Source organism: Cetorhinus maximus, chromosome 12 (genome assembly GCF_964194155.1).
Source record: "Cetorhinus maximus chromosome 12, sCetMax3.hap1.1, whole genome shotgun sequence".
Lineage (NCBI taxonomy): Eukaryota > Metazoa > Chordata > Chondrichthyes > Lamniformes > Cetorhinidae > Cetorhinus > Cetorhinus maximus.
Genome location: NC_135890.1, coordinates 66,263,843 through 66,284,978, shown reverse-complemented (window position 1 = coordinate 66,284,978; position 21,136 = coordinate 66,263,843). Strand labels below are relative to the sequence as shown.

The following is a 21,136-nucleotide window of genomic DNA, read 5'->3' as shown; positions in this document are numbered from 1 at the left end:
ACAATCTCTCAGCCTCAGGAAAAGTAAATTCAGTTGATGTTATTTATGTTGTACTATCTGCATTCCTGCGTCTCAGCCACATGGGCAAGACTAACACAGATTTACCTCAGTGCAGTGAGGGCTCCCTTCATTAACGCACATAGTGTAAGTAGAAGCTAAAACTTAGATAAGCCATCACAAGGTTAACATGGTGGAAGGTTAACATGGTGCATTCAGTAACCTGGTCAAACTTTACCTCTGCCCATAAGGCTGAGCTACAGAATGCCACATTATTGAAAATGAGATGTTCCCATAATTATCCTCTAACATGCCGAAGGGCTGAGAGGTAGAACAGAAGTCATTCAGAGAATGCTTTAGGCAGTATTATACAAGAAAACAAGGAATAGCAGCAGGAGTAGACAACATGGCCCATCAAGCCTGCTCCACCATTCAATACAATCATGCCCGATCTTGGGCTTCCACTCCATTTCCCCAAAATTCCCTGAGCATAAAAATCTGTCTATCCAGCCTTAAATGTATTCAACAATGGGGCATCCACAACCCTCTGGAGTGAAGAGTTCCAAAGATTCACAACCCTTTGAGTGAAGTAATTTCTCCTCATCTCAGTCCTAAATGATTGGTCCCATATCCTGAGATTCTGTCCCTGTGTTCTAGATTCCCCGACCAGCAGAACCGATCTCTCTGCATCCGCCCTGTCGAGCCTTCAGAATTTTGTAGGAACTGCACTTCCTTGCAACAGGATGCGTTAAATGCAGAACACATGCTGTAAAGCACCTACCTTTCAAGCTGATTGTGTAATAACTGCATGCCTCTTTGCAGTTATTTCAACTGCCAATTCTATGTTCACAGGGTTTCTGATAACTAGTGAAACCTATACAAGCAAAGGTTCACTGCTGGCAGCTTACCATTTCAATAACATCTACAACACAAAAAAATACTACTGCTTCATTGGTAAACTGATGTCAGACATCACACAACAAAGGCAATAAAGTACTCATGCCTGATTTGAAGATTGCTAATATACAGTATGTGTATGTGGCCTTTCAAGAGATTACAGGAATAAACACAGTCACACAGTTCTAGGACCACCAGCTGAACTCCAGCAGTTAAGTACTGCCAATGCACAAAAGAATTCTTCCAAACAGGTAGCACCAATAAATTGACTCGACAAAACCCCAGGTAAGCAGCAGGGGTGTGAACCGTGCACAATTTAGTTAACTGACAAGCTACACATTTACATCATGAGAACTAAGCGGAGCTTATGCAGCTTTGCTTACAGTACCAGGAAAAAAAGGCTATTTAAAATCCATTCACAAGCTGAAAGCACAAACATGATTAAAACAATGTGCAAAACAAAAATATTACTTTGTAAGGACAGTTCTTTAAGTTGACTCCCTGAGGCAGCCTGTGACAACCTTGACCAGTCATCAAATTCAGGTGCATTTTTACTGCTGTTATTATGAATTGATTTGGTTTCAACAGCCAAAACAAATTTTTCAAATGAAGGTCAGACTGACAGATAATCAGAGGCAACATTTTCACATCAAGACAGGTTTGATTTCAAAAACCTAAAGTCACTCTCACACAGAAATCCAATGGGCCAAGAGCACAGATCCTGCACTGTGACAAGACTGTGTTAGGAAGCTGCTTGTGGTGTAACCCTCATTTGCTTAAGACTCCATTTAGTTATTTCATGTAGTAAAATGTTCGTCTTCCCCTCTATGAATTTAAAATTAAAGCCGGTGGCACATTTTAATCAGGTTAAAGTGGGAGCAATGATGTGTTGTAAATGGACACACTGTGGTGCACACTTTCTGGACACAGGATGCTCGTGGAATGATGCCTGGCCCAATAACGCATCGTGACACCAAGGCCCTTTAATTATCCAACTTTCTGCCCTCCCCTCCCAATTACACCTTCCTTTGCACCAGCAGGTGTTTCCTCAAGTGATCACTCTGTCTTTGCTGCAACAACTCTGTCTCTGCTGAGTGCCTGAGGCTGTTCAACCATGAGGTGGTATATCTGACGATTCTGGGGCATAATGAGCAGAAACCCTGGCCCATTTCTCCCTCTTTTATCCAGACTCACTAAAGCTAACTGCAGTGCCCCTACCCTCATGCTGTCAGCACAGTATTACTAAGGATGGAACCTGTGGTAAATCTCAGCACAACAGAAGGCTTGCCTCTGACCATCTGGGAAGCTGGCAGCTTGGCTTTTTACTTCGACATCAGTTCAAGGTATTGTACCATGTATATGAAATCATCCTCCTTTGTCATCTAAGTGCCAGCACAGGAATCCGAGTCATGCAATCCATCTTTAGCCATTCTCAAATTTTACTTATAAATGTTGGAGGATTTCGTTAAGATTTGTCCCAATCAAACCTTATTTGCTCACTTTCCATTCTGAAAAGAAATCTGCTCAGCTTTATTTCCGAACTCTTCAGAGCGTCCATTCCTCAAGTCTAATCTGTGATGGTGAATGTCACCAGACTATTCAGCTATGACACCAAACTGTCTTCACACACTATGCCCTTCACCTCACCCCCTACATACTCCAAGTAGGAGTCACTAATAGTGATTAAGAACAGAATTGCTGGCAGCTCACTCCCCCCACCCTCCACTCTCCCTCTCTCCCTCCTCCCTACCCCAGTAGCCCTGAGGCCAATTCTGAAGGTTCAGCTGCAAGACCAGGCAGAACAGACCGGGGATCAAAAAGGATCAGTAGGATCTCAAAGGATCAATTACTGTAAACTGGATGGAGATGGGCTGAAATTTGACTCCCACCCTGATCTTACAAGAGAGAGCAGCAAATACTCTGGGAATTACAAGTATTGGGACAATCAAATGGGATTTCTGTGCGTTTCAGTACCTCTTTGGTTTTATAAAATCCAAACCTGGAGCACTACAAGCAATACACTACCCACAAGTCAACCTAGAGAGCAGCCCATTGTGCAGTTAAATACCTGTGCTATTTGCTGTCCTCCCAGAGGAACGGAGCTTTGAGGCGTGGACGATGCAACAGAGGCAGGTGGGAACCGTGGTCGCACAGCACGGGTCATAGAAGACATCATCTTTGAGGACAGAGGGACAACAGACAAGTAATCGCAAAACAAGAATGCAGTGCTGCAAGAATGAAAGGAAGCACACACGTCCCCATGAGGAATCACAACCTCCAGAAGTGGGCAGCTCACAGGCACCTTGTCATACTAAGTCTTTTCTATATGGCATTACAAATGGGGGAAAAGCACAGCCATTGTGAACAGAACCAGAATCTAATGAGCAAATTAGACAGTTTCAACTTTCTGTTCTCACTGGAATTAAATCATTTTTGTTTAAAACTGAAAAATCTAATTCATTTCAGTTTATTTTTTACTGGGAGGTGGGGAGGATTCATCTTAAACCAGGGATTACAGAGTCTGTTGGAATCATGCCCATTTGTTGAATTCCTATGATAGTGTTGTCCAATAGCACAGGTGTGGGTACAGTGACACCGATTTAACCACATGCACTAATTTTAGTAGAAAACACCTCACACAAACCTCACACAATGCACATAAGCAAAATTCACACTTCACTGAACAAACATCTGCCACCATTCATTAATCAAAAAAGTAAAGCACTTAATCAAAAAAAACTCATGCACTCATGCATTTATTAGTAAATTCAGATGAAGAAAAGCAAAGGTTAATGTTCACATGGTTACATCCTGTGAATGAGTATTGAGATCACTTGCCCAATGATTTTGTCTACTACTATTTATTTACTGATCAGGCATGCAATTAGCCACATCTGGATTCCCAAAGAGCCACACGTGCTTGGATAACACTGACCTAGGGCATATTGATAACTTTTGTGTGCCTATTTGCTTTGCTCCTTTCCCAGAGGCCCTTATGATATCTGGAGTACAAGCCCACCAGCATTGGTCGGCCTCCGATACCTCAGTCAAATGGGCAATTCTATGTCCATTTCTTTTTGGCCTGATGATGCTGGAGCTGACTGGGTGCCATGAATGTCACCTGCAAGTCATCAACCTGACTTTTACTGACTGAAAGCCTCTGCACCCCTCTTAGTACTCAGGTCATTTTTGTCTTAAGAGAGATTTTGCTCCTATAGAGAACCAAACCACCTGACGATGTGAGCATTAAAGTCAGCTGTTATGCCACGGGACAGGAATCAGATCAATGGAACAATGGGGGACAAAATGCGATGCAATCAAAAAAATTTCCCTATAACTTGCAGTTTCTTTATTTTTGCTATTATGCACAATTGTTTACCTGATCAACTTTCAGTCCTTGCCACTTTCTAAAGTGCATTTATGTCATGACACTTTGAAGGTGGAAGCAATCGAGATAATAGTGAATTAATCTAAAATGTCTTCCCTTCCCGCCCTAAACCATTAGATTTTTTATAGGACGTGTGTACTTTCAAAAATAAAGTTTAAATTCAGCAATACTTAAACAAAAGAGGCAGCTGAGCAGAGACTGAAGGACAGAGGATCCAACGATTCCATTAGTTCACAGAAACACAGAGGCAGCCAGCGAAGGGCAATGGGAGGCGATTAAAACAGGAAGCATCACAACATGCACTGACTGACAGGCAATATCTTGAAAAAACCAAGCAGGTAAAGTTACCCTGCAAAACTGCCGGCTAGTCAGTCTACAGACCAACGCCATCTCACATTTCAGCAAAAGAGCACGTACCCTTTCACTGACCTGACCAGCACCTACAGATTAATATTACTGTGCACTACCTGTTTGTGTATCTAACAACATCTTGGTGACTTTCCTCAAGTCTGTCATGCATGTCAAACGCAACATCTACTGTTGATGCGAAGCTGGTCTTGGCTTTCATCCTCTATGTTGCTGGTTTTTCTCCTTTCCAACTGGATACCTCCTTTCAGCATCCAATCGTATAATGCAAAGCCAGCACTAAGGAGATTTTGAGCTACAGTTGTCATGGCAGCTCCTTACCCACCTTAGTATATACCCTAAAAGCAAATTATAACACTGACAAAAACTCCCCAACAAGAATACAATTTCCAGGAACTAAGACAGTGAGTGGACTTGGGCTCGGGTTGTTTTTCTGTTCCAAATCTCACTGACGAAGGAAACTATCAATGTATTTTGCAAGGCCCATGCCATCAGTAGCATTCAGTGCCACTCCTTCTAATCACATCATTTCTACTGTCCCGTAGCCATTTCCAACCCACTGTCCTTTACCCATGCATTTCCCCAAGCATGGTCATTCTTGGACTGAGAGCGGATGTGAGACAATGGGGTAACCTCTTACCATGCCCTTGAGTGTTCTTCAGTATCCATCATAATGAGAATGAACTGCCGCAACTGCCTCCCTCCTTACTGCCTACATCGGTCATTCATATGAACCACATGAAATTAAAGACAAAATTGCGGAGCTCCAGTGTTTGTGACAGTCAGCAGCAGCCCTGCATCCAAGCAACATGGAGAGAAAGAACACATAGCCTAGGGTAGGGGTGTATCTCAGCCCAACCATGATCCAGTCCCATTCTCCTGCAGCTCAGAGCTCAGCTTCCCCCAGGCTTCATACCCAGGGGCTGAAGATGACATTTTTGACTGTCATTGATGAATCAGAGCTCTACGGGATGGGAGGGAACAATGAAAAGGAGTGAGCAAGAGACATACACATAGAAAGAAATGGTAAGATGTGTGAGAGGTACACAGAAAGAATGGGAAGTGCATTTGCAGAAATGGTAAGAAATTGTGAGAGGCGGACACAAACTGGAAGACACAATAAAAGAGCAAGGGTATGAGAGGCTTATGGAAAGCGTGGGAGACATACAGAAGAGAAGGAAACAGAGAAAAAAACTGAGGGAAAGCAGACAGGATACTGAATGACAATTAATGAGTGCTATGGAAAGAGAGAGGCAGAGGGAAATAATTTTAAACAAAGACAGAGGGGGAAGACAGAAGTTAGAGGGCAGAAAGACAACCAGCAAGTCTATACAGGCTGACAGTGCTTCTACCATGAACAATATCACAGGAGATTTGCCTTTTATGCTTGCTGGAGCAAACGTTTGCTCCAGAATCACTCAGTTCTTAACCCTTCCAGCACTGAACTTTTGAATACTACGTATTGGGAAACCTAGGTATATGGGAGAGGACGTCAATCAATAAAGTAAAGGGAACCAGAACTGGGCCTGAGATGGAGAACTGGGCTAGATGCATTGAAACTATATTAAACATGCAAAGCTTCAAAGCATTGGAACCTTAGTTACAGTCCTGCTCAAGACCACAGACACACAATATGTATACTAATACACTAACTAAAAGAGGAAGTGTAGACACAAGATCACTAGCATTTCCCATTTCTTGTATCAGCAACATGGCCAGAGTTGATGTAGCAGTGGGATATTAAAAGGCCACAGTTAAACTCGCGATATGTTAAGTCCTGCCACAGTTCTATACTCTTTTGACAACATATCAGTTCTTAATGTTGAGCCCAATAATGCAATGCCTGTAAGGGCTCAGAACAAACGTTCTAGCAAATAATATTAAGGAACAAAGATGTAGGGTGCCTGGCACCTTACAGGGTGAAAATGAGGGTCGTTAAGAGATAACATGAAGGCTCCTCAAACAGCTCAGCTAGTTCAGACAGTGAGTGACTGATACAAAGAGACCACAATTTGATCTCAGTAGATCAGTAGTGCAGTCCAACATACAATTATCTCCTCTGCTCTCAGGTTAGGGAACAGAGAAACTGTCCAAAGTTTTTATTCAATGCGGTACTGGGGTTATTGGCCCAGTCAGTAAAGGCTCCCTATGATTTACTCTTATAATCTGACAATTCAATCCATAGGCTCCTCCTGGAGACTGAAGAACTTTGGTAAGACCAAGACCTTTTCACCTTTGGCTGATGGTCACCAGATCACATTGGAATTTCACACTCAGCTGTTGCCACAACCTGGATCGTTGGCATTAATCTGGATTCTTAATACTGCTCAATGCTAAATCCTCCAAACTGAATCCCAGGTAAGCAATAGGGTGACGGAGCTCATTGTGGCAACAGTGTGAGGACATTCAAACTGTCTACCCTAAAATGCAATTGCAGTTAGGGGTCATTTGCAAATTTCAAAACTCAGATTGTTTTTTGTTAGGAAAGGGCATTAAGGGAGTTATGGAACTAGTTGGTAGATGGAGTTGGAATATGGATCAGCCATGATCTAGTTGAATGGCAGAACAGTTTTGAGGGGTTAAATGGCCTACTCTCATTCTCATAAGTAGCAAAAACATGGACTCTCATAGCACTCCCGCTTCAAGCAATATATACAGAAATGAAAAGTAATCACACTTCAGTGGATTTAGTCAAGGCAAACATTTAACATTTGATATCGTCAGTCTGCAGAGTGGCAATTTCTAGTGCTGGAAACATTGCCACCATTGGCGATGTGACTCTGTGCCCCTGTAAGTCAGCTGTCAAGCACTGGGTATCGCTGAGCATTCATTCAAAACAGGGCCTTGCCTGCTTGCGATCCTGATGGGTACATGAGTGCACAAGGCAAGACTCTGAGAACTAGGTCTTCCTACACCATCATACAGCCAATGAGATAGTCATTATGTCCCCTCCTTCCGGATCACAGGACTGAAATGTTGACGGAAAATAAAGAAAAGGTGTGCAGAAATCCATCCTGCCATGCAGATCAACAGTCCATCCAGGACTACTATGCTTACATCTTCAAACTGAAGCAGGAGTCCAGTAGCCTGTGTAGCCATAGGGATTATCTACCCCTCAGTACCTTCATCCGTTGAGGATAGTTTTGACTGCCTGAATGGAGAGTTGATTCCAATAGAAGGTCGTCGCCCTTTGGTACAAGCTGCCGGCTCACGTAGTGAATGCGGATTCTCTACAAATGTTCACCAGGCATGCTGTCTGTAGCAACAGGATGCTGCCTTTGCTGAGAATAGACACCCGTTGGATACTGGTTAACAGCTTCTGTCAGCACCAGCACCATGTCTGCCATGTGCCTTCTCAGAGGGCTGGGCACTAAGTCACACTGTTTCTTTATGTATACCAGGCAACTGAGGTGAGGCAGGTCCACATCTTGACCATGCTCCTGAAACATCTCAAAATACCAGCCAAGCTGCTGAGACCTTGAGCCTCTTAAGTGCTGTGAGTTGCAGGAAGGACTACAGTTTTTGTTCTATGACTCCAATCCTGTGTCACAGGCATCAGCTACTGGACTGCTGGAGGAGGAGATGATCACATCTGCAGCCACAGCCCACTCAGTACATTGAGATTCTGCACTGTTCCAAATGCTCTTTGGATTTCTGAGTGCAGGCCATGCACAGGGCCAATGTAGAACATTCAGCTACAATGGATACTTGCGTATGTCTAGCTTTTAAATGCTTTTGGAACCAGGACGGGTAAGCAATGCCTACACCCATACTCCAGGCGTCACCTGCCAGCTACAGAGCACAGTGCCACAATGATGGATGACTCAGACACAACCTTCAGCCTTAGTTAAAAAAGCCTTAGTTAGAGCTTAGTTTAAAAAAAATTTGACATTCGAGTGTTTACTGCAAAAAATCTTTGTGCCCAGCTATGACTCCAGCTTGTGACTTATTTCCTTAGAATGGGATTTGCTGTGCTGAAAAACATCGAAAGAATCTACTAGACAGCTGTGTAAACAGAACAACTTCTGTACACACATTGCGTCTTTTTCAACTAAACAAAATAGGCAACAGTCATTCCCTGATTCATTCTCCAGGGCAATGCCTTGACCAGAGTCAACCTGCCTGCTTTGAATTTAAACAAAGCTTGGCAGTTAACTGTCAGTTATCAGTTAATTTGTGCATTCTCCATGGCAACACCTCTACCAGAGTTCACTTGCCAACCAATCAGCACTCTTTTCTCATACAGTATAAATTGTTGTTCCCTTTACATTTTGGTATTCTTGTGAATTGTCCTGATGAGTGCAAGACAAAAAACTTCAACAACATTTGTCTTTTTTCCGATTCCCAAGGTGACTGGTACAGTTCATCCGAGTAGGACTCCATAGGTGTTACTGGAGAATATTCTGGCCAGCCATCTTAGTTGTGGTTCACATTAGAGGGAATCCCAAGAAGCTATATTTACTAAGTTGCATGCTCCCATCAAAGGAAAAGGTTTGAACCTCCAGGCCCCCTGAGACAACATAGGTTTGTCAAATAATACTTGCAAATTTGCCTGGAATCTCCCTTTTGAGGCCCGTGGTTCTCAAGGGACAAGAACTTCCTTCCCATTTCCTCATCCTACTCAAAGAAAGAAAAACAACCTGTAGCTTGCCAAAAAGATCCACCTTTGGACCCTCTGCAAAGGCACTGAGGTCTGTCCTAGCTTCTGAAGGTGCACTGGTCAAAGTTTGATGAGATGGACCTGCCTGAGCCCACAAGAACCTTGTCTCCTGAATGCCTGCGCAAGTGCCTCTTCCTGGTTGCCAGTCTATGGTGGAATTGACTTGGGTCAAAACTGTTTTTGGAGCCAATAATTTTGCTTAGAATGTATTTTTTTATATTTGTTCATGGGATGTGGGTGTCACAGGCCAGGCCAGCATTTATTGCCCATCCCTAATTACCTTTGAATAGGTGATGAGCAGCCTACTTGAAGCGCTGCAGTTCATGTATTGTAGGAACACACACACTGCTGAAATGTTGCTGAAATATACATTAGTGGAAGCCACCCTGGTCACCTGGTATCGGCTGGTGACTGTCCGGCAGACCAACCTGAAGGCTGGCTCTGAAGAAGGGTCATACGGACTCGAAACGGTAACTTTGTTTTTTTCTCTCTCCACAGATGCTGTCAGACCTGCTGAGTTTTTCCAGCATTTTCTGTTTTTGTTTCAGATTTCCAGCATCTACAGTATTTTGCTTTTATATTATTGAAGGCTGGCTGACTTGTCACAATTGTTGTCTTCACCAGAGGCCAGATTAGTCCTGTCTCATCAGAGACTGTGCAAAGTCTAGAGATACCCCTGTCATTCTGAAGTCTAAGGCTGTGTCATCAGGGACTGTGCACAATGTAGGGCTGCTTCTTTGGAAACTGCACTGTCTCAGGCAGTGTCATGAGAGTCACAAGATATTAAAAACAGCACTTCTAGTGGATAAGGTTCACAGTTTCGTGCTGTGTCAGTGGATGCAATAATAAAGTTATATAAAACATGAGCAAAATCACAGTAGCCCAAATATTGAGTGCAGTTCTGTGATTGACACTATAGGAAAATGCTGAGGCAGCAGAGAGGGTACTATGCAGGTTCACCAGAATTCTGCCTGATAATGAAAAAAAAGAATTGTAACAAAGGGGATTACAGGGTGATTTGATTGAGATATTTCAACTTATGAAGGCACAAGACAGGTTAGGTAGAAGCGGACTATTTCTTGCTGTCGAGAACAAGGGTCATAGATACATAATTGAATGAAAAATCATGAGCCAGGGAGCAGTTAGAACTGTTTTTTTTGGGGGTGGGGGGAGAGACACAGAATAGAGAGGCTTTGGAATACACTACCAGAGTTAGTAAGTGAAGCAGAAACCATGTCAACAGTTAAATTAGATAAGATAACCAGTGAAGGGATATGGGGTATGGGTAAGCAGCACATGGTATTGGGACTACAAGTCATGTGGAGGATAAGCATCAACACAGATTGGTTGGGTTGAAGTGTCTGTTTCTGTGTTGTAATCTCTGTGTAATTCTACATCTGCAGTCCAGGGAGTCTGGCAGAATGCACACACCAGCTGGGTTTTCAGAGGGCTAACCATCAACTGCAAAGGTGCAAATCGAATGGCAAAAGTCATATTTTCCCCATTTCCTTGCGTAAGTGATGCTGCAGTTGGTTCTAACCAAGATCTCTATCCCTGAAATGAATTTTCCAAGTGGACCTCAAAAGTCTATCCCACCTCTTCCCCACCCCCATCCACATTCTACGGCCATTCTGGGTTTGGCAAGAGTTTGAAAACTTCTACCAGAAACAATTAGTAAGTTAATGTTTCAGAAAATTAACTTGAGGTAAATAGTAACGTTTCTGCAACAAAAAAAACTGGTTTATCCAGACCGCGAAACAAGTGATGTCTACAAATTATATCTCTGTCATTCCATACACAACTAAAGCCGGATACCTGCAATTATTAAATATGTAAATATAAAGTATAATTATTCTTCTGAGCTGCAAAGAATGATTACAGCTGGGGGAGAAAAAGAATTGGGTTTAAGGTTAATTTATTATCGTATTATTGAGAAGCAGCTTGCTTTACAAATGCGTGCAATTAACAACCTAGACAAGGACCCTGCAGAGGACAAGGAATCCACCAGAAATCCTAAAACATGCTGATCAACTCATGCAGTGACGGCCGGCCGGCACTCACTCTCATCATTTTCCTTACCTGCCCTCCTGCTCCCATTTGTACTTGAGCCTGAGCCTGTGCCTGAGCCTGCGCTTGAGCTTGAGCCTGGGCCTGAGCTTGAGCCTGGGCCTGAGCTTGAGCCTGGGCCTGGGCCTGGGCCTGAGCTTGAGCTTGAGCTTGAGCTTGAGCTTGAGCCTGGGCCTGAGCCTGAGCCTGGGCCTGGGCCTGGGCCTGGGCCTGGGCCTGAGCCTGGGCCTGGGCCTGGGCCTGAGCCTGAGCCTGAGCCTGAGCCTGAGCCTGGGCCTGGGCCTGAGCTTGAGCCTGAACCTGGGCCGCCTGGCCCTGGGGAAACTGTGATCGGGCCTGAAACAAAAGAAACATAAGAGGTTAATCAATTACATTTGCATCTGGATTACATACACTTTCTATTAATGTGCTTAAGTGATTTAATAAATATTAAGGATCAGGCGGTCAACTCAATATCAATGCCCAGAAAGAATTACTTTCAGGAGGAAATTTAACACACAGAAGTAACCAGAGCACAATGATTTAAGATAAATATCAAAAGAACCAGAGGTGAGATGAGAGTAATTTCTTTCTACACAGCAAGTTATGATCTGGAATGCACTGCTTGAAAGGGTGGTGGAAGTAGATTCACTAATAACTTTCAAAAGAAAACTGGATAAATCCTTTAAGGGAAAAACTTGCAGGCCTATGGTGAAAGGGCACTAGCGTGGGACTAATTGAATAGTTCTTTCAAAAAGCCAGAACATGCACAAAGGGCTGAATGGTCTCCTTTTGTGGTCTAAGATTCTATGACAAGCCCTCCAACCAAGCCCATCCAAACGTGCTGGACTTACCAGCTAAAGACAAATGAGGAAAGCCCAGAAGTTTAAAAGAAGACTAAAATGTACTTGTTCTGTTAGCTTGTTAGGAGTTTGAAGCAAGACCCCACAAGGTCCATTTGGTGACTGTCCTACCAATGAGCTCAGGTGGCCATATGCAGCACGCTCAAAGTGAGGGAATTCTGAATGCGAGGTTAAGAATAAATAGCCATTTTTAGAAATAAAGGCTGAATATTACTTTCAGCACCTGCTGGCCTCTAACTTATTGCTATAAACTTTCCAATCAATGCAAGCGAGTAAGTTGGGTTTTACCAATAATGCCCATGAATAATGCCCTGGGCAAGGGGTTCAAGCGCCCTATCCTTAATTATACACACTCGTAATTTCCCAATAACAGATATTAGGCTAACAAATTTACAGTTCTCTGGTTCCCCTCTTTCACCGTTGGTAAATAGCAGAGTGACAAGTGAAATTTTCCAACCCAAACAACAGCTCAAGAATCTAACGAACTTTGCAGATACCCTAACTATAATCTTCAATGTTCTCACATACTTCCTTTCTACCCTGTGATGTAAACCATCTGGTCCTGGGGATTTGTCACTCTTTAGTGCCTTTATTGTCTTCATTGTTGTTACTTTGTTTACATCAATTTGGATTCAATGTTAGTTTCCTCAGGATGTGTGGCATGCTGACCTCATTTTCTATTGTAAATACTGATGCAAAGAAATTATTCAGCATATATTTGTCAGATCTGAGAGTGTTGGCACAGCTACAATTGCTTGTGTTCTTCCGACATGAAAGGGAAATCTCTCTCTCGCTTTCTCTGATGCTACAACTAGGACAGGAGACTGCAATCAATATCAAAGGCTTGGATGAAGGGACTGAATGTATGGTAGCTCAATTTGTTGATGACGCCAAGATAGGTTGGAAAGTAAGTTGTCAAGAGGAAGTAAAGAGTCCATAAAGGGATATAGACAGGTTAAGTGAGTGGGTAAAAATTGGTAATGGAACATAATGTGGAAAGATGTGAAATTGTCCATTTTGGCAGGAAGAATAGAGAAGCAGTACACTATTTAAATTGTGAAAGATTCAGAACTCAGTGGTACAGAGGAATCTGGGTGTCCTGGTACAAGAATCACAAAGTTAGTATGCAGGTACAGCAAGTGATTAGGAAGACACATGGAATGTCGGCATTTATTACAAGAGGAATGGAATATATAAATAAGGAAGTTTTACTACAACTGTACAGGGCCATGGTGAGACCACATTTGTAGCATTGTGCACAGTTTTGGTCTCCATATTTGAAAAAGGATATAATTGCATTGGAAGCAGTTTAGAGAAGGTTCATTCGACTCATTCCTGGGATGAAGTGCTTATCTTACAAAGAAAGGGTGAACAGGTTAGGCCTATACCCATTGGAGTCCAGAAGAATGAGAGGTGATCTTATTGAAACATATAAGATCCTAAGGGGATTTGATAGATGTTTCCTCTTGTGGGTGGGACTAGAACTAGGGGAAACAGTTTAAGATTGCCCTTTTAAGACAGATGAGGAGAATTTTTTTCTCCCAGAGGGTCATTAGTCTGTGGAATTCTCTTCCTCAGGAAGCAAAGGAGGCTGGGTCACTGAACTTATTCAAGGCCGAGTTAAGATAGATTTTTGATCGACCCAGGAGTCAAGGATTATGGGGGGCAGAGAGGAAAGTGGAGTTGAGACCACAATTAGATCACCCATGGTCTTATTGAACGGCTCCTATGTTCCTAGATTATGGGATCCTTAACCATTCAGTACCCAGTGCCAAAGGTAGAGTTCAAGACACAACAATGGTTTAGCAATGAGAGGCTGCGTACCGGGTGCAGGGGTTGAAGTTTGATTGACGGCTGCTGCTGTGTTAAGGGTGAAGACATGGAAACCTGGCCTGACATCTGGCCCGGCACCTGAGCTACCATGGGCTGGGACTGGGACTGAGGTGCCAGCTGTGATGGTGGCTGAGACTGCAGCTGCTGAAGTTGCTGGAGTTGGATCTGTTGCTGTTGTTGCTGGAGCTGCTGCTGGATCAACCTCTGTGACAGAATTAGAAGGAAAACATCTTTACATTACAAATGCTCACAAAACCCAGCTAGATGTATTATTACATGAGTGACAGACTTGAACCCATCAATACCGCACTCCAGTGTTATCTAGTGACAGGCCTAAACCCACCAATACTGTACCCCAGTGTTGTAGTGAACGACCTATACCCACCAATACTGTACCACAGTGTTACCCAGTGACAGACCTATACCCACCAATGCTGTACCCCAGTGTTGCACAGTGACAGGCCTATACCCACCAATACTGTACCCCAGTGTTGTAGTCACAGGCCTATACCCACAAATACTGTACCCCAGTGCTGTAGTTACAGACCTATACCCATCAATACTGTACCCCAATGTTGCAGTGAGGCCTATACGCACCAATACTGTACCCCAGTGTTGTAGTGACAGACCCACACCCACCAATACTGTACCCAAGTGTTATAGTGACAGACCTATACCCACCAATACTGTACCCCAGTGTTACCCAGTGACAGACCTATACCCAACAACACTGCACCCCACTGTTGCACAGTGACAGACCTATACCCACCAATACTGTACCCAAGTGTTGTAGTGACAGGCCTATACCCACCAATACTGTACCCCAGTGTTGCACAGTGACAGGCCTATACCCACCAATACTGTACCCCAGTGTTATAGTGACAGACCTATACCCACCAATACTGTACCCCAGTGTTGCACAGTGACAGACCTATACCCACTAATACTGTACCCCAGTGTTGTAGTACCAGGCCTATACCCACCAATACTGTACCCCAGTGTTGTAGTACCAGGCCTATACCCACCAATACTGTACCCCAGTGTTGCACAGTGACAGATCTATACCCACCAATACTGTACCCCAGTGTTGCACAGTGACAGATCTATACCCACCAATACTGTACACCAGTGTTGCACAGTGACAGATCTATACCCACCTATACTGTACACCAGTGTTGCACAGTGACAGTCCTATACCCACCAATACTGCACACCAATGTTGTAGTGACAGGCCTATAGCCACCAACACTGTACCCCAGTGTTGTAGTGACAGGCCTATACCCACCAACACTGTACCCCAGTGTTGTAGTGACAGGCCTATACCCACCAACACTGTACCCCAGTGTTGTAGTGACAGGCCTATACCCACCAATACTGTACCCCAGTGTTATAGTGACAGGCCTATACCCACCAATACTGTACCCCAGTGTTGTAGTGACAGGCCTATACCCACTAATACTGTACCCAAGTGTTGTAGTGACAGGCCTATACCCACCATTACTGTACCCCAGTGCTGTACAGTGACAGGCCTATACCCACCAATACTGTACCCCAGTGTTGCACAGTGACAGACCTATACCCACCAATACTGTACCCAAGTGTTGTAGTGACAGGCCTATACCCACCAATACTGTACCAGTGCTGTACAGTGACAGGCCTATACCCACCAATACTGTACCCCAGTGTTGTAGTGACAAACCTATACCCACCAATACTGTACCCGTGTTGTACAGTGACAAAAATATACCCACCAATACTATACCCGTGTTATACAGTGATTCATGTACCCAAACAGTACAGTAGTCTAGTCCACGCAAATCTTTTTTGAGAAAATGTGTCCCCATGTGCAACCACAACTTAGCTTTAGATGAGACTTTCATTAAATGTAACATAATGTGCTGGAAATACTCAGATGGTCATGCAGCACCTGTGGTCAGATAAACGGAGTTAACATTTGAGATTACTGGAAAGAGTCAGAGATATATTAAGTATAGAGCCAGGGAAAGGGGAGGTTGTGGGGGGGGTAAAGACCCAAAGGGAACATCTGAGATAAGGTGGAAGGCAGGAGAAATTAAATGACAAAAGGAATGATGGTGCAAGGCAAATGGAGATGGTAATGGAACAAGTCACATGGTCTGTTGGCACTCACACAGGAAGCATTGGTCAGGCTAGGGGACCATGTCTCAGTAAATTCAGAACAGGAAGGGAAAAGTTGTTCCCGTATAGCTGTGCTGAAGTGTCCCATCTCTGGCACTGGGGCTTCAATTCATGTACGATATAATCCTTTTACCTGTTGTTGCTGCTGCTGCTGCTGCATCTGTAGCTTCATTATCTGCTGCTGCTGTGCTTGGAACTGTTGCTGCTGCTGTTGTTGTTGCTGCTGCTGTTGCTGCTGCACGGCTTGTTGGGCCTGGAATTGTTGTTGCTGTTGTTGCTGGGCAATCTGCTGCATCTGTAACTGGGCTGGAGGATTGGATTAATAAAAACACCATTAACTTCGACCCCCTCGTTCAAAGTGTGAGCTTGGCCCTGGACCCAATCGGTTCCTTCACAGAGGCAAAGTCCGTCTCACACAGTTCACAAGAGGTCATGAGGCGGGAATCACACTAGACTAACCACAGTAAGTTACACACTGGACACTGTACCAGGTGTAGTAAATGCCACGTGACTAAAGATGCTTTTGTGTTACCCTTCCAATGATGTTCACATCAAAAACTAACATTCACAAATGGGTTTGAATCCAAACATGAAAGCTGAATTGTCATAAAAAATTCAAACTTAGGGATGGGAACATGGTACCCCAACCTGGGCTACACGTGACTACAGTCCTAAAGTGTAATTGGCTCAAATGCTTAGCAAGCCACTCGGTTGTAAAAACATTTACGGCTAAGCCAAGGGAACTCCAATGATCAATCAATGTTGCCTCGTTACCCAAATCACACTAAAAATTAACTCCCTGGTTCTGATCCTTCATCTGCACCATTTCAAAACATTAATGTCCACTGCAATACCCTAGGAAATCAATGATAGAGCCTGAAACTAGAGACCAAAACAAGTCTCAGGAGAAGGGGTCAGCTGTTTAGAATAGTGATGCAGAAGAATTTCTTTGCTCAGAAGGTTATGAATCATTGGAATTTTCTACCACAGGGGCCTGTGGATGATCAGTCAAAACTGAAATCGAAAGATTCCTGGAGTCTAAGGGAACTGAGGGACACAGGGGTTGGGTGGGAAAGTGGGGTTGAGGTCCATGATTGAATTGAATGGCGGGGCAAGGTTTGAAGGGTTGTGTGACACACTCATATTTCTTAAGTTCCTACATTATGATGAAAAGCCTCTGCATAATGCAGAAGTGTGGGCCTGAAGCAAATCAGCTCGCACACACAATGCATTACCCCCACAGAAATGAGAGCTGATCCAGCTGTCAATGCCCACTTGTGAATGAATATATACTGCAAGAAGGCTCAACACCAAACGTATCATGGATGAACAATTTTTAAGTAAGTGATCTTGATAAAGGAACATCAGCTAAGAGTACTGCCCTTCAGCTCCAGGCTGCGACCATCTCACCATCACTAACTTTCACATACCTCACTTGCAAGCAAGGTATGAAGATGGTGAACAATAATATTGACAACTGGGAGACAGTTGCTGATGGCCGTGATGTTTGGAAGGGCATTGGGAGAGGCAAGTAGAAATAAAAAGCCCAGCTGGCCAAGAAGAGGACCCAGAGAAAACAGAGGCAAGCGCATCTTGCACCTTCTCAGCTTGCTGTCTTCCTGTGTAGCAAATGTGGCAGAGACTGCCATTCCAGAGCGGGGCTCCTGAGCCGCACCAGGTGATGTTTACAGAGTTGACCACCACATCGCAAACCTTCATCTTATGAGAAGGAAGATGGCTATCCATGCTAATGTGAAGTGTCGTTCAAACTATAGAGGTTAAATGATATCGTAGCAAGAATGGAGACCTGGCCCAAAGAGTAGAACTAGGAATTAAATATTCTTGGATAGAAGGTGTTCAGGAAATAGGGAAGGAAGGAAAGAAGGGGTGGCAGTATTGATTCAGGATAATATTGTAATTCTGGAGGGATTGGCTGTGGGGGCAAGGACGGAATCTAGTTGATTAGAGTTAAGATACAATGGAGATCCCATGACACGAATGGGAGCATTCTATAGGCCACCAACTAGTAGAAATGATATAAAGGGTCAAATTTGCAAGGAAATTACAGAGAAGTGCAAAAGCTATAAAGTAAGTATAATGGAGCATTAATTATTCTAATGTAGACTGGGACAGTAATAGTGTAAGGAGCAGAATGGAAGAATGGGCTCGCTATAAAAAGGAGATGGTTCAGGTACAGTCAAAGTAGAATCCCACAAGGGGGGAAAGATAGGGCAACCAAACCCAGAGCGCCCTGGATGAAGAAGAAGATGGAAAGGTGAAGCAGAAAAAGGATGTGTAATTCAAATGTCAGATTGATAATTCAAGTGAAAACCAGGCTGAATATAGCAAGCTCAGAGGGAAAGTGAAAGGAAATAAGAGAAGTAAAAAGGGAGCATGAGAAGACTGGCAGCTAACATAAAAAGTCCAAAAGTCTTCTGCAGGCATATAAATGGTAAAAGGATGGAAAGTGGAGGGGTGGGATTGACAAAGGACCAAAAACAGGATTTACACACAGAGGCAGAGGGCATGGCTGAGGTAATTAATGAACACTTTGCATCTGTATTTAGCAAGGAAGAAGATGCTGCCAAAGTCACAGTGAAAGAGGAGGTACATGAAATACTGGGTGAGCAAAAAATTGAGAAAAGGAAGGTGCATTGGATAGGCTTTCTATACTTAAAAGTTGAGAAATCACAAGGACTGAATGGAATGCATCCAAAGATACTGAGGGAAGTAAGAATGGTAATTATAGAGCTAATGGCCATATTCTTCCAATCCTCCTTTAGGTACAAGGATGGTGCCAGAGGACCAGAGAATTGCAAATGTTACACTCCCATTCAAAAAAGATAAAACCAGCAATTACAGGTCAGTTAGTTTAACTTCAATAATACAATAGATGTTAAAAACGATAATCCAGGACCAAATTAACAGTCACTTGGAAAAGGGTGAGCCAATAATGGAATGGTAGCATGGATTTAAGAACAAATTGTGCTTAACTAACAGGCTTGAGTTTTTTGATGAGGCAACAGGGTGGACTGATGAAGGAAATGCAGTTGATATGGTATCCATGAACTTCCAAAAATTCCCATGGAATAAAAGGGCCAGTGGTGGTATAGCTATAAAGTTGGCTGAGTGGAAACAGAGCAGAGGTGAATGGTTATTTTTCAGAAGGAAGGTATACAGTGGGGTTCCCTGGGAGTCTGTACTAGGACCATTGCTTTTCTTGATATACATTAATGACCTAGGCTTGGGTGTACAGGGCACAATTTCACAATTTGCAGATGACACAAAAAATTGGAAGTATTGTGAACTGTGAGGATAATGATAGACTTCAAGAGGATGTGGCTGGGCTGGTGGAATGGATGGAGGTGTAGCAGATGAACTTTAATGCAGAGAAGTGTGAGGTGATACATTTTGTTAAGAAGAGGGAGGGAAGACAACATAAAATAAAGAGTACAATTCTAAAGGGAGTGCAGGGAACAGAAAGACCTGGGGGTAAATGTGCACAAATTGTTGAAGGTGGCAGAGCAGGTTGAAAAAATGGTTAAAGGCATAAGGATCTTGGGCTTTATAAATAGAGGCATAGAGTACAAAGCAAGGAGGAATTGATGAACCTTAATAAACAGTGGTTCAGCTTAAACTGGAGTACTTTGTCCAATTCTGTGCATCACACTTTAGGAAGGAAGTGAAGGCTTTAGAGGAGGTGCAGAAAAGATTCACGAGAATGGTTGCAGGGATGAGGAACTTCAGTTACGTGGATAGATTGGAGAAGCTGGGCTGTTCTCCTTGGAGAAGAGAAGGTTGAGAGGAGATTTGATAGAAGTGTTCAAAATCATGAGGGGTCTGGACAGGGTATAGAGGGAGAAGCTAATCCCATTGGTGGAAGGGTCAAGAACCAGAAAACACCGAGTTATGGCAACCAATGGCAACGTGAAGAAAAACGTTTTACGCAGTGAGTGGTTAGGATTTAGAATGCGTGGCCTGAGAGTGTGATTGAGGCAGATTCAAACATGGCTTTCAAAAGAGAATTGAATAAGCACCAGGGATTGGCAAAGCACCTGAAGAGAAAATATTTGCAGGGCTATGGGGGAAAAGGGCAGGGGAGTGGGACTAACCGAGTTACTCTGGGAAAGAGCCAGCATAGAGGCGACAGGCTGAATGGCCGCCTTCTGTGCCAGAACCATTCTATGATTCCATCCCATACACTCTTCCTCCTTCAGCCAGTTAAAGTTCATGCAGAGACATACAGTTGGTTATTAACCATAAAACAGAATAGTGAAATGGAGCTTCTTAACTCTTAACTGACTGAAGGGCCAGAGAGATCTTGGGGAGTCGATACACAGGTCTTTAAAGGTACAAACGTATGCAGATAACATGGGTTTGTATTTGAGGCATTGAATGCAACAGCAAGGATTTCAACGAAATACTTGTTGGGCTGCAGATGGAGTACTGTTTGCAGTCCTGGGCACATTATAGGAAAGATATTAGGGAAATAGGCAGGTGAATATCCACAAAGTGGTGGATAAGTCAATAATACCAAGACATCTCCCCTTTAAGACAGAGGTCTGGGAAGAGTGTCCAACAGTCAGCATCACTCTGAAGCAGTCTGGGAAGTGTGTCCAGCAGCCAGCATCGCGGTGAAGCAGTCTGGGAAGAGTGTCCTGCAGTCAGTTCCTGTTGAAAATAACAAGGGTGACATCACAAGACAGAGCGAGAGAGCAGCGGAGAGATCAGAACCAACGCAAGTGCAGGGAAGCTTCAAAAAGTGGCGTCAGCACAAAGGTGAGAGCTGATTGGTGAGTAGTGGGTAAGTGCTTTTCTCTAGTTTTTTTCTCCAGTTTAAAATAGATTAAGCTAAGGAAAGGTAAGGGTTCTAGTTTTTATTTAAAGTACATAAATAATTTAACTTTTTTTTTTACTGTATTTAACTTT

General features: G+C 43.5%; 1 protein-coding gene across 10 annotated transcripts in view; it reads right to left on the bottom strand.

Moving 5' to 3' along the window:
- med15 (mediator complex subunit 15) overlaps positions 1–21,136 on the bottom strand; it is a 110,017-nt gene that overhangs the window by 50,474 nt on the left and 38,407 nt on the right. For 3 of the 10 annotated variants that reach the window (XM_078553783.1, XM_078553786.1, XM_078553790.1), the window contains 4 exons: positions 16,341–16,513; positions 14,042–14,254; positions 11,388–11,711; positions 2,963–3,070 (listed from right to left, as the gene is read on the bottom strand). In XM_078553783.1, the coding sequence (XP_078409909.1) occupies positions 2,963–3,070; positions 11,388–11,711; positions 14,042–14,254; positions 16,341–16,513 (818 nt within the window). The remainder of the gene's footprint in view (positions 1–2,962; positions 3,071–11,387; positions 11,712–14,041; positions 14,255–16,340; positions 16,514–21,136) is intronic. The other 7 variants (XM_078553787.1, XM_078553789.1, XM_078553792.1 and 4 more) reach the window with 5 other exon arrangements.